Source organism: Lissotriton helveticus, chromosome 10 (genome assembly GCF_964261635.1).
Source record: "Lissotriton helveticus chromosome 10, aLisHel1.1, whole genome shotgun sequence".
Taxonomy (NCBI): Eukaryota; Metazoa; Chordata; class Amphibia; order Caudata; family Salamandridae; genus Lissotriton; species Lissotriton helveticus.
In genome coordinates this window covers 555671648-555682254 of record NC_136071.1, presented here as the reverse complement: position 1 = coordinate 555682254, position 10607 = coordinate 555671648, and the positions used below count along the sequence as shown (strand labels likewise).

The 10607-nt window shown below is 48.9% G+C and overlaps 1 protein-coding gene across 1 annotated transcript in view; it reads right to left on the bottom strand.

Moving 5' to 3' along the window:
- The window catches only part of TVP23A (trans-golgi network vesicle protein 23 homolog A), a 121565-nt gene that overhangs the window by 54265 nt on the left and 56693 nt on the right, over positions 1 to 10607 (bottom strand). Inside the window, exon 4 of the mRNA XM_078663101.1 lies at positions 7791 to 7880. Within this exon, the coding sequence (XP_078519227.1) occupies positions 7791 to 7880 (90 nt within the window). The remainder of the gene's footprint in view (positions 1 to 7790; positions 7881 to 10607) is intronic.

Below are 10607 nucleotides of genomic sequence, written 5' to 3'. Positions count from 1 at the left end.
CAGTTGTTCTTTCCGGCTCCTTCAGGTAGGATCCTGGTGACACAGCTCCACTCATTTCTGATTTCTGTCAGAAATTCACTTCATTTTCACAACTTTTTTGGCTTACTTGGACGTTTTACATCCTGTCAAGTAAGAATCTGTCTTTTATGGACAGTTTTTTTGGCATTTTCTCCTTAAAAATGCCTTCTCTTTTTGATATCTGCCCTTCTTGTGGTAAAAAGAAGGCCAAGACAGACAACCATAAAGTCTGTATACTTTCTCTGCCTGAAGATCATGATCCAAGGACCTGTCCTCACTGCAAAACCCTGTTAGGAAGAACTCTGAAGGACAGGGAGAGGATTCGCGTATATGGCCTGGCTCATAGGTCATCCAGAGGAAGGTCTCCGGTAAAGAAGGGCTCCAAGAGGTCTAGAACACCTTCTATGGACAAGACTTCACGCCCTTCAGCTTCAGTGTCGGGCTCGGCGCCGAGAAAAGATCTACCGGTGGGTCATTTATCTAAAACACGACCTTGGACAGCGGGCTCGCCGTCGAGAAGAGATTCAGGTACGTCGACGACGTCGAGAATTCAAGACCCTCCGCCGTCGTCAACTCGGCATCGAGGAACAAGAGCCCTCCACCGACGTCAACCCGGCGACGTTCGGCGTCGAGGAACAAGAGCCCTCCGCCGACGTCAACCCAGCGACGATCGGCGTCAAGGAGCATCGCACCTCCGCCGTCAACGAGGAGCAGACCTCCGCCGTCGACACGACGTTCGGCATCGAGAACAGGCTCACCTCCGTCATCGCAGATGCAGCGGTCGATGCCGAGAGCCCAGAGTCCTCCGCCGTTGACAACCAGGGGTCGATCGGCGTCGAGGGTAAGATCTCCGTCGTCGTCTTGTCGGTGTTCGGCGTCGAGGGTGCCAAATACCCCTCCGCCGCCGTCGCATAGACCCTCGATGTAGAGATTGGCTGCTCCGCCGTCGTCCCAGAGACGTTCGGCGTCGAGAGGGAGGCATGTTCCGTCGTCGGCTGCACATCGCCGTTCGACGTCGAGGCATCCCCGATCTTCACCAGCCTCTCGCCGGCATCGCTCGCCTTCGAGGCATTAGACGTCTAAAGACCACTCGACGTCGAGGCGACAAGAATCACGGAAGCATGCAGGATCGACATCGAGAGACTCCCGACCGACGTCGAGACCTGCTTGAGAGAGATCCAGAGAAGGATCGGTGATTCTGGTGACGGAGTCAGCGTCCCGCCACTCTTCCTCGCATTCATCCAGACGCGCTTCCTCAAGGTCAGCCTCTCCAGAGGCCAGAACGCCTACACGCAAGTCGCCTTTGCGACGGATGGAGCCTTCTCCTACTGAGGTGCGGTTGTCCCCGAGCTGGAATCTGCCATTACATCACTGGCGAGATTCAGGAGCTACGAGGCGGATGCAGGAGTACGCCAGTCCTATGCACAGGTCTCCTCTTCAAAGACTGGTTGAAGAAGCGGACAGACGCAGCCCTCCCAGGCAAGCTAAGAGATCGCCTGTGAGGAGGCCTACTAGATCTCGTTCCCCCAGAAGGGAGCATCGCTCGAGATCAAGGGGTAGGAGACGCAGTGTTCATTGCAGGAGTAGAAGAACACCGTCTACTTCTTCTTCCTCCTCTACCCACTCTTCAAAGAGGGATTACTCCCCCACGCTTTGGGATAGCCCCATCTCTAGGGTCTCACCGATTGATGACATTAACACGTACCATGATGTCGTGCAGAGGGGAGCTCAGAAGCTCAACATTGCAATGTCTGTCTCCAGGTCACCACGACGGTGATTTTTGAGACGCTTCACCAGAAGTCTGGATCTCGCCCCTTGCTTACATTGGTTCCAGGAATTGTGGAACCTGTCATGGACATATTCTGGTCTCCAGCGACCATTAAGGCGGTGCCAGCTCGCATCCAAAAGAAATACAAGCCAGCTACCTCTGACCCGGTCTTCGTTAAGACTGATCCTCCTGCAGACTCGGTGATCGTAGCAGCAGCACGTATGACACCTGCAGTTACTGCTACCTCTTCAGTTCCTCCAGATAAGGACAGCAGATCCCAGGACTCGTGGGGTTGCAAGGTCTGCAGCTCTGCCGCTGCTACTCTGAAGGTCTCCAGTGCAGCAGCGCTTTTAGGCAGATATGATAGAGCCTTATGGGATTCCATGGAGCGCTTCAAGTCCAAACTGCCAAAAGAAGATCAGAAAGACTTTGAAGAGACACTGACAGAAGGCGGTCTGGTGGCTAACCAGATGATTAGCACAGCGGCCGACGGCGCAGTGCTTTCGGCGCATTCGTATGCGCATGGAATATGCGCCAGAAGGTAGTCTTGGTTGCGCTTGACAGGCCTCAAACCTGATGCACAACAACGCATCTTGAACCTTCCATTCTCCGGTTCCTCTCTCTTCGGCTCCCACACCGACGATAAGATGAGTAGAATGAAAACCGAGCTGGACACTCTCAAAGCGGTCGGCTTGGAGAAGAAAAAGGAGTTCAAGCGCAGATACAAATCCAACCAGCGCAAGGGAGCTCAACAGAGGGTTCAACCCCCTCAGTGGTCCCAAAACGAGAATCCGGGCAAGTCCCAGTTTCAAGGAGGAAAATCTAGCAGAGGTAGAGGTGGTCACCAGCAGCAGTCCTCTACCACGACGAGAGGAGAAAAGTCAAGAGCAGTGGCTTCCTCCGCCTCCGTTGCCCACTCCAGTGGGAGGAAGTGCTTCTCAACATCTAGCAGAGTGGGCCAGCATCACAGAAGATCGCTGGGTGCTGAATATACTACGCAATGGATATGCGCTACGTTTCCGTGCGCTTCCAAAGGACATTCCACCAAAGAAGTCTCGTCCTCATCAGTTACAGCTGCTTCGAAAAGAGGTGAGAGCTCTTCCCCAAAAGCAGACTATACAAGAGGTTCCGCCCTCTCAAAGAGGAAGAGGAGTTTACTCCAGATATTTTCTTGTCCCCAAAAAAGATCAGGAGGGCAAGTTTCGACCAATCCTAGACCTTCGACTTCTGAACAAAGTCATAATGAGGGAGAAGTTTTGCATGTTGGCCCTTCACCAAATATGTCCACATCTGCAAGTAGGGGATTGGATTTGTTCGGTGGACCTCCAAGATGCATACTTCCACATTTCCATCGCAAACCGTCATCGGAAGTACCTGCAGTTTGTGGTCGGCCACAAGCATTATCAGTACACGGTCCTGCCCTTCGGACTAAAGTCCGCTCCGCGAGTCTTCACCAAATGCATGGCAGTGGTGGCGGCTTTTCTTCACAGAAAGGGTCTCTTCGTCTATCCGTACTTGGACGACTGGCTGCTGAAAGGTCCATCCCCACTGCAAGTGAGGCACGACTTCCAGTTTTGTCTGCAACAGCTGCACGACCTTGGGCTGCATGTCAACATGGAAAAGTCAGTGCAACAGCCCACCCAGTCCATCCACTACCTCGGCTCCGTTCTGGACACAACCGTTGGAAGAGCGTATCCTTAGGAGGAGAGACTGTCTTAAATGAGACAGAGGTGCAGGCTTCTGCTCCAGGTGCAGAATCCGACAGTCTGGCAGGTGGCATCGCTGCTAGGATCGATGGCATCCTGCATCTTTCTTATTCCCAACGCCAGGCTGAGGATGCGTCCTTTGCAACAGACTCTGGAGGACCAGTGGAATCAGTCGACAGGTCGCTGGGAGGATCAGATCTCTCTCTCCCAGGCGGCGAGATCCTCCCTCTCATGGTGGACTCCGCAGCGGAATCTGATGGTGGGAGTCCCTTTTCACCAGCCATTAACAATGCAATCGGTGGTGACAGACGCGTCTCTGCAAGGCTGGGGGGCACACATGGGGTGCCTTCAGATTCAGGGACGGTGGTCGGCAAAAGAACAGTCCTACCACATCAACATGCTGGAGCTACGAGCAGTCCATCTGGCTCTAAAAGCTTTCCTGCCGGCAATCGAGTCCGATTAAGTCCTGGTCCAGACCGACAACACGACGACCATGTTCTACCTGAACAAGCAGGGTGGAGCTCGGTCGTGTCCTCACTCCCTGGGGTGACGGGCAATCTGGCACTGACTGCTCACCCGAAACCTCTCGGTGGTGGCGGTGCATCTTCCAGGAGAGCTAAATGTCAAGGCAGACGCACTCAGCAGGCACTTCGAAGATCAGCCAGACTGGGTGCTGCACGACGAGGTGGTGGCAGACCTTTTCCATCGTTGGGGTCGTCCAGAAATAGATCTATTCATAGACGACGAAAACACAAAATGCCACGCCTTCGCGTCCAGATTCCACCGCCCAGGGACAAGAGTGAATGCTCTTTTGAAGGACTGGTCAGAGACATTTGCATACGCCTTTCCTCCTCTGCCCCTGATCCCGAAGGTGGTGTCCAAGCTACTCAGATCCAGCATGACCACGATTCTGATAGCTCCAGACTGGCCACGGCAGTGGTGGTACCCGGACCTTCTACAATTGTTGGTACTTCCACACAGGAGACTACCTTGCAGGCCGGACCTGCTGACCAAGATGGGAGGGAGGATTCTTCATCCCAACCTTCCCTCACTGAACTTGACAGCATGGCTCCTGAGGTCCTGCAATACAGACATTTAAATCTGCCTCCTGATTGTATGCATATTTTAAAAGAAGTGAATAGACCCTCCACAAGAACGTCATATGCGTTTAAGTGGAAGAGGTTTTTTCTTTGGTGTAGGGAACATCACTTTGATCCTACGAAGGGGCAGGAGGATGTCATTCTCCCTTACCTTCTGTATCTAGCAAGATCTGGTCTTAAGTATGCTTCTATCAGGGTGCCTTTATCTGCCATTACGGCATACAGGAAGTCGCCTAGTCAGCCCTTCTTTTTCCAAATGAAGGTGGTCAAGGACTTCTTACAGGGGTTAAAGAAAGTGCATCCCCCGGTTCGAAACCCTTCTCCTCCGTGGGAGTTGAACCGTGTGTTATCAAAGTTGATGGGCCCTCCTTTTGAGCCCATCCACAGAGCCTCCTTGCAGCATTTATATTGGAAGGACGCTTTTCTAGTAGCAATTACATCAGTGCGCAGAGTAAGCGAGATCCAAGCACTGTGTACCAATGAGCCTTACACTGTTTTCCACCATAACAGAGTAGTCTTAAGGGCACATCCTTCTTTTCTCCCTAAGGTGGTGTCTGAGTTTCACATTAATCAGTCCATTTCCCTGCCATCTTTCTTTCCTGATCCGGCGACCCCAGCTGAGCAGTCGCTTCATTCCTTAGACCTCAAGAGGATACTTAAGTTCTACTTACAAAGTACAAAAGAAATAAGGAAGACAGATCAATTGTTTGTGAATTATGGTGCCATGAGAACAGGCTTCCCAGCCGCTAAGAGATCCATTTCAAGATAGATTGTTTCATGCATTACCTTAGCTTACTAGCTGGCGAAAAGGCCCTTACCTTTACCTCCCAAGGCTCATTCCACCAGGGAGGAAAGCGGCCACTGTCAGAAATTTGCAAGGCCGCAACCTGGAAATCAGTTCATACTTTTGCAAGGCACTACTGCCTAGAGTCTGATTCCAGGGCTGATGCTCAAGTAGGCCAAGCCTCCTTGATGAATCTGTTCGGATAGTGGTTTTCTCTATCCTAGCTTGGTTTTTACTAAGCTTACTGATTACGTTTTCTGTGTGTTCCTTTACCCGCAGGGAGATGAGGTGAGGCTCGCTATTCTATTCTAATGCTTATGACTATTGATGAGGATCCCCTGGAAGAGAAGGTTTAGTTACTTACCTGTAATCCTAGTTCTCTTCCAGGGGTATCCTCATCAAAGTCATAAGCAACCCTCCCGCCTCCCCGGGCAAAGGATTTTTTTAAGTTTGAGATATTGTTAACCTGATTGTTTCATGTTTTTTTCAGTCTCCGCAAAGAACAACTGACCTAACGGTCACCCCTGAGGCATGATGGGAAGCTGGGGGTCAGGTGTGCCTTAAAGGCACGGTGTCAGTTTTAGTGCATGCAGCTACAGGTTAGCTTTTCAGTCTTTTTAGACTGTATTTGCAATTCAGCCTGGGAGCTTCCTATGCTTTCAGTGTTTTATAAGAATTTATACTGCTTTCTGAGCATTAAAACAGTTCTAAAAAAACTTTAGTGTTGTTTCTCATGTTTCTAATGCATACTATTCATGTATGGTGGAAATTCTTTACAGCATGATTCAGCTCTGGTGTTTAGTAGGCTGCAATTGCTTATTTTTATATATCTCCCAGTACTCCATCCACCTCCGAGGAGAAAATGGCACGTACACATGATTGGCATGTATGAGGCTAGTTTATTATATTTAGGTCTCCCTCGACCCCGCAGTAAAAGAGACGCGTTTCGCCTTTATCAATCTACTTTGGCGCCATAAAATAAGCAATATATATAGCCCTCCCGTTTGGTACAGGCACTGATCAACATAGAGAACAGACTACATAGGGTGTGTATATATATATATATATATATATATATATATATATATATATATATATATATATATATATATATATATATATATACACACACACACACACACACACACACACACACACACACACACACTAGCAGCCCGTCCCAACCTTGTCCGGGTGCAACAGGCTTCCCCGACCCCCGCCCGCCCCGACATTGTGCAGCACTGGCCGGGCCCCCGCCCCCCCCGACATGGGTCCCCTTACCTGAGCCGCCGCTCCTCCCGCCTGTCCGCTGCTCCTCACGTCACCGCTCCTCCCACGCGCCATGTCCGCCACTCTCTTACCTCAGCCGCCGCTCCTCCAGCCGGTCCGCTGCTCGCACCGCTGCTGGCCTGTCCGCTGCTCCTCACGTCACCGCTCCTCCCCCGCGCCATGTCCGCCGCTCCTCCCCGCGCTCCTGACGTGAGCACGCACGTCGCGGCCGGCGCTACTTCGGAGGGACTACTTTTTTTTTTACTGTAAATTTTTTAAATCACGTTTTTTTTTTATTTATATAGCCTATAACCATCTACACACCCTGACGATTCCAACGGTGTATCGGGTGTGTGGATTGGCGCTGTGGTTCCCAAGTTTACCCGCCTCCAAGGCTGAAAGTTCTTCCTTTATTATAGTAGTATAGAGATATATATATATATATATATATATCCTAAGTTCCGTTCCTCACAAGCACATGCAGCTTCCTCTGCCAGCAAGTAGACACCGGACACGGACCTCGAGGTACTTTACAAATTTATTGCGCAGAAAGAGTCACAGACGTTTCGGCTCAGCAGAGCCTTGATCACATGACAGCGATTATAATGCAAGGTACACCTTTTAAATGTGGGGCACATATAATATAGTGTTTCCGGGGTCCCGCGCATGGGCGGGAATATTCTAATGCTTATGACTTTGATGAGGATACCCCTGGAAGAGAACTAGGATTACAGGTAAGTAACTAATCCTTCCTGGACATTAATTATCCTGATCATGGTGTACTACATTGGTGTTGCTCCTTTGCTTAGGTGCTGCTGCTTTGTTCAGACGCAGGGCTTTACTATGTATTGTGATGCACGTGTGTCAACTGTTTATCTTCACTCAATAAAATTTGTTTATCGGAAAAAAGGGGGGGCCTTCATGCAAACATTGTTTTTGTAACTCTGAAATGTGCACTAACAGACAATTTCTGCCTACTGAGATACAGAGAAAGAACAATTACACAAGTTTCAATTGACAAATCTGGACTCCCTCCATGAAATGCTGAAAATTAAACTCAGTAGCTGTAAAGGTGGTAATGTTGGGACAAAGTGTTTGGTGGCCTCCAAGTACACAAACGCCAATAAACAGCTCATTACAAGTACCTTTTTAGCTTCAAATACCCAGTGGCTTTTTCCATCCTCGTCAATCTGGTTCCACCAGCGTAAACCGACCAGGAGTCTTCCAGTGATGTTCTAAAGAGAAAAGTGTTTCAGTCAGAATTTTCAGTGGAGTATATTTCATCAATGTTAGTGTATTTATAGGAAGTCTGTTAGAAGCCTATATAAAATACTTTCAAACTCCAATTGTGATGTCAATTTGTCAGGCTAATTCTTATGATGGAAAGAGGCATAATAGGTGGAAAAATGGTTGACTTTCGTTTTGCCTGAATATATGATTTGAGAATTAGGGCCTTATTAAGATGTCAACACTGTTTTGGTGTTGGAATCGACCAACCGTAGGTGGACAGTTTCAACCACCAAATTACAATGCGACCGCACATGGTGGAGTCGCAAACTTCCCATTTCCCTATGGATGCTGGTGCTCCGTGCGGTTTCCACCAGCAGCACAAGCTCCCATAGAGAAATTGGGAGTTTGTATAAATCCCTGCACCGTGTGGCAGGCACCTCACAGTGCCTGCCACACGGTGTAGGGATTTACAGGGTCACCTCGGCCCCCAACCGGAGGCCTCAGGGAGAAGGGGCCCTGCTAGGGGCCCCCAAAGTCGCTTTTGGATAGGCTTTTCATGTCCAAAAGGCCAACATGAAAAGCCTGTAGGAAACCAACATTGTAATCCTGACGGCGGAAACACCGTCCTTAAGGGATTACGTGCTGGTTGCAGCTGGCCGACTGGCTCCTTCACCCCATCGGAAGCCAGCCGGAATGGCTGGCCTGTTTCACTCCCAACTGCCGCCATTGTAATACAGCAGTCGAAAGTGAAACCTAAGATGTCATCCGGAAAGCCTCCGACGACATCAAAATGAAGCCCTTGGCGTACACTTATCTAGCACTTAGAGGCAAGAGGAACCTCTATATGCAGAGAACACAAAAACTATGTCAAGGGTGGTTTTAGGACAAGAACATTAGAGGTTAGATTTACTAAAAAAAAACTAATTATAACCCATCTGGAGAGTACAACACTTTACAAACATGTATCACTAGGCTGTCCTCCAATATATGTGGAAATATAAGATCTACTTTGAAAGGACAAAAGTTAAGCAGGGGTCCTGGATTCACACATATTTACAACCGGGATATCCCATTTAGCAATCACTGAGGTCACAACTGAGGGCTTTGGTCACTAATTAAGCAGCTCCCTACTAACAATATTACTATTTCCGTATATTGATCTTCTAGTATAGATTTTCTGAACTTGAGGTTTTGCCTAGAGAGAATTAAAAATTTGCCATCCATCACAATTTGGAGAGTGTCCTTGATGAATGGTATACAGATATTTCATACAGATATTCAAAAACCTCACATTCTACCATTCAATTATTGCGATACATGCACAAGAAGGTTAGGGCAGCTTTTTAAAATTACCATATAGAACGATTTGCAATCTATAAAGCAATCCTAAAATCCTGAACCATGTTTCAATGATTGAGATGCTCAACTTCCCCGATGTAAATTGACATTGTTCATGTGTTTGTTAGTTCATAATTTAATGTTTGTTGGGATCATACTGAGGCACAACTGGCTCTGATTTTAGAGCTGTATTATCCTTGAGCAGACAATAATAAGCCAGAATCAAGTGGGCTATTTTTTGCAATGATAAGGGCTTGGCTTACCATTGCTTCCCCTATGATGTGGTAGCTGAACTCCCTGATGTAAAGATTGGGGGGGATACATTAACGAGTGTCCTGTAATATATAAATATTGCAAGACATTTAGGTAAGGGTCTATTCTTTTACATCACCCGACAAAGTATGCTTGCACATTAAAATAGCAAAGCTTGATAATATGAAAGTGTGCTACTATGTCTTTCCTGAGCTGTGATTTTTTTTGTTGTAATAAATTGTTTGAGTTACTTCATCTAAAGCAGCTTTTCTATGTTTAACCAGTCCAAAGTACTTTTGTGTATAGCAGTATGTGTATGTTCGAGGCATGTGAGCTGCTAAATTCATATCTATTGCATAGATCGCCGCCTAGTGTTGGGTCCGGATGATTGCACATTGTTGTCCTGGAAGAGCTTCGAAGTATCACGAGATAGGTGGCTCCTCCCCTGGACTACAGTGCGCATGGGCATCGACTCCATCCCCAGATTGTTTTTTTCCGCCATTGTGTTCGGATGTGATTTCGACGTCTCCTGTCGGAATCGATAAAAAACAGTTCTCTGAAGGCCAAAAGGCTTTCTAACCTAGTCAGTATTGTTGGCGTTCGGTTCTCGTGTATACTCCAACTCTTCGAGTCGGTTTTCTGGGGAGTCGTGTGACTCTTCGGTCATCGAGGCCCTTTGACGCAGCAAGACCCCGACGAAACTACAATGGAACGAAGTCCGTTCAAAAAGTGTCCTGTGTGCGGTTCGAAGTACCCACACATCGACGTGCATCCTGTATGCAACAAGTGCCTGTCGCCGGACCACAACGAGGCCGACTGTATGGCCTGTTCGAAGTTCAGTTCGAAGAAGACGCTCAAGATTCGGCGCGTGGCGCACCTTGAGGCCCAGCGATCGGCACCGGCCCCGGTGGACATCTTCAACGACCCCGAAGCAGACGAGCGAGAGCTTCAGCTTCAGATCTCGCCTCCATCGGTGGAGGTCGAGGCCGACTACGGAGAGGCCGTGGAGAGCCTGGACCTAGACGAATACGTTGAGGAGGTAGGGGACGACGAGGAAGTTTATGGGGCCGCGGAAGATAGCTCAGAGGAAGAGCTATGCCCCGTCCGTACCATAACTAAGGCTCAGGTCACGGGATCGCCAC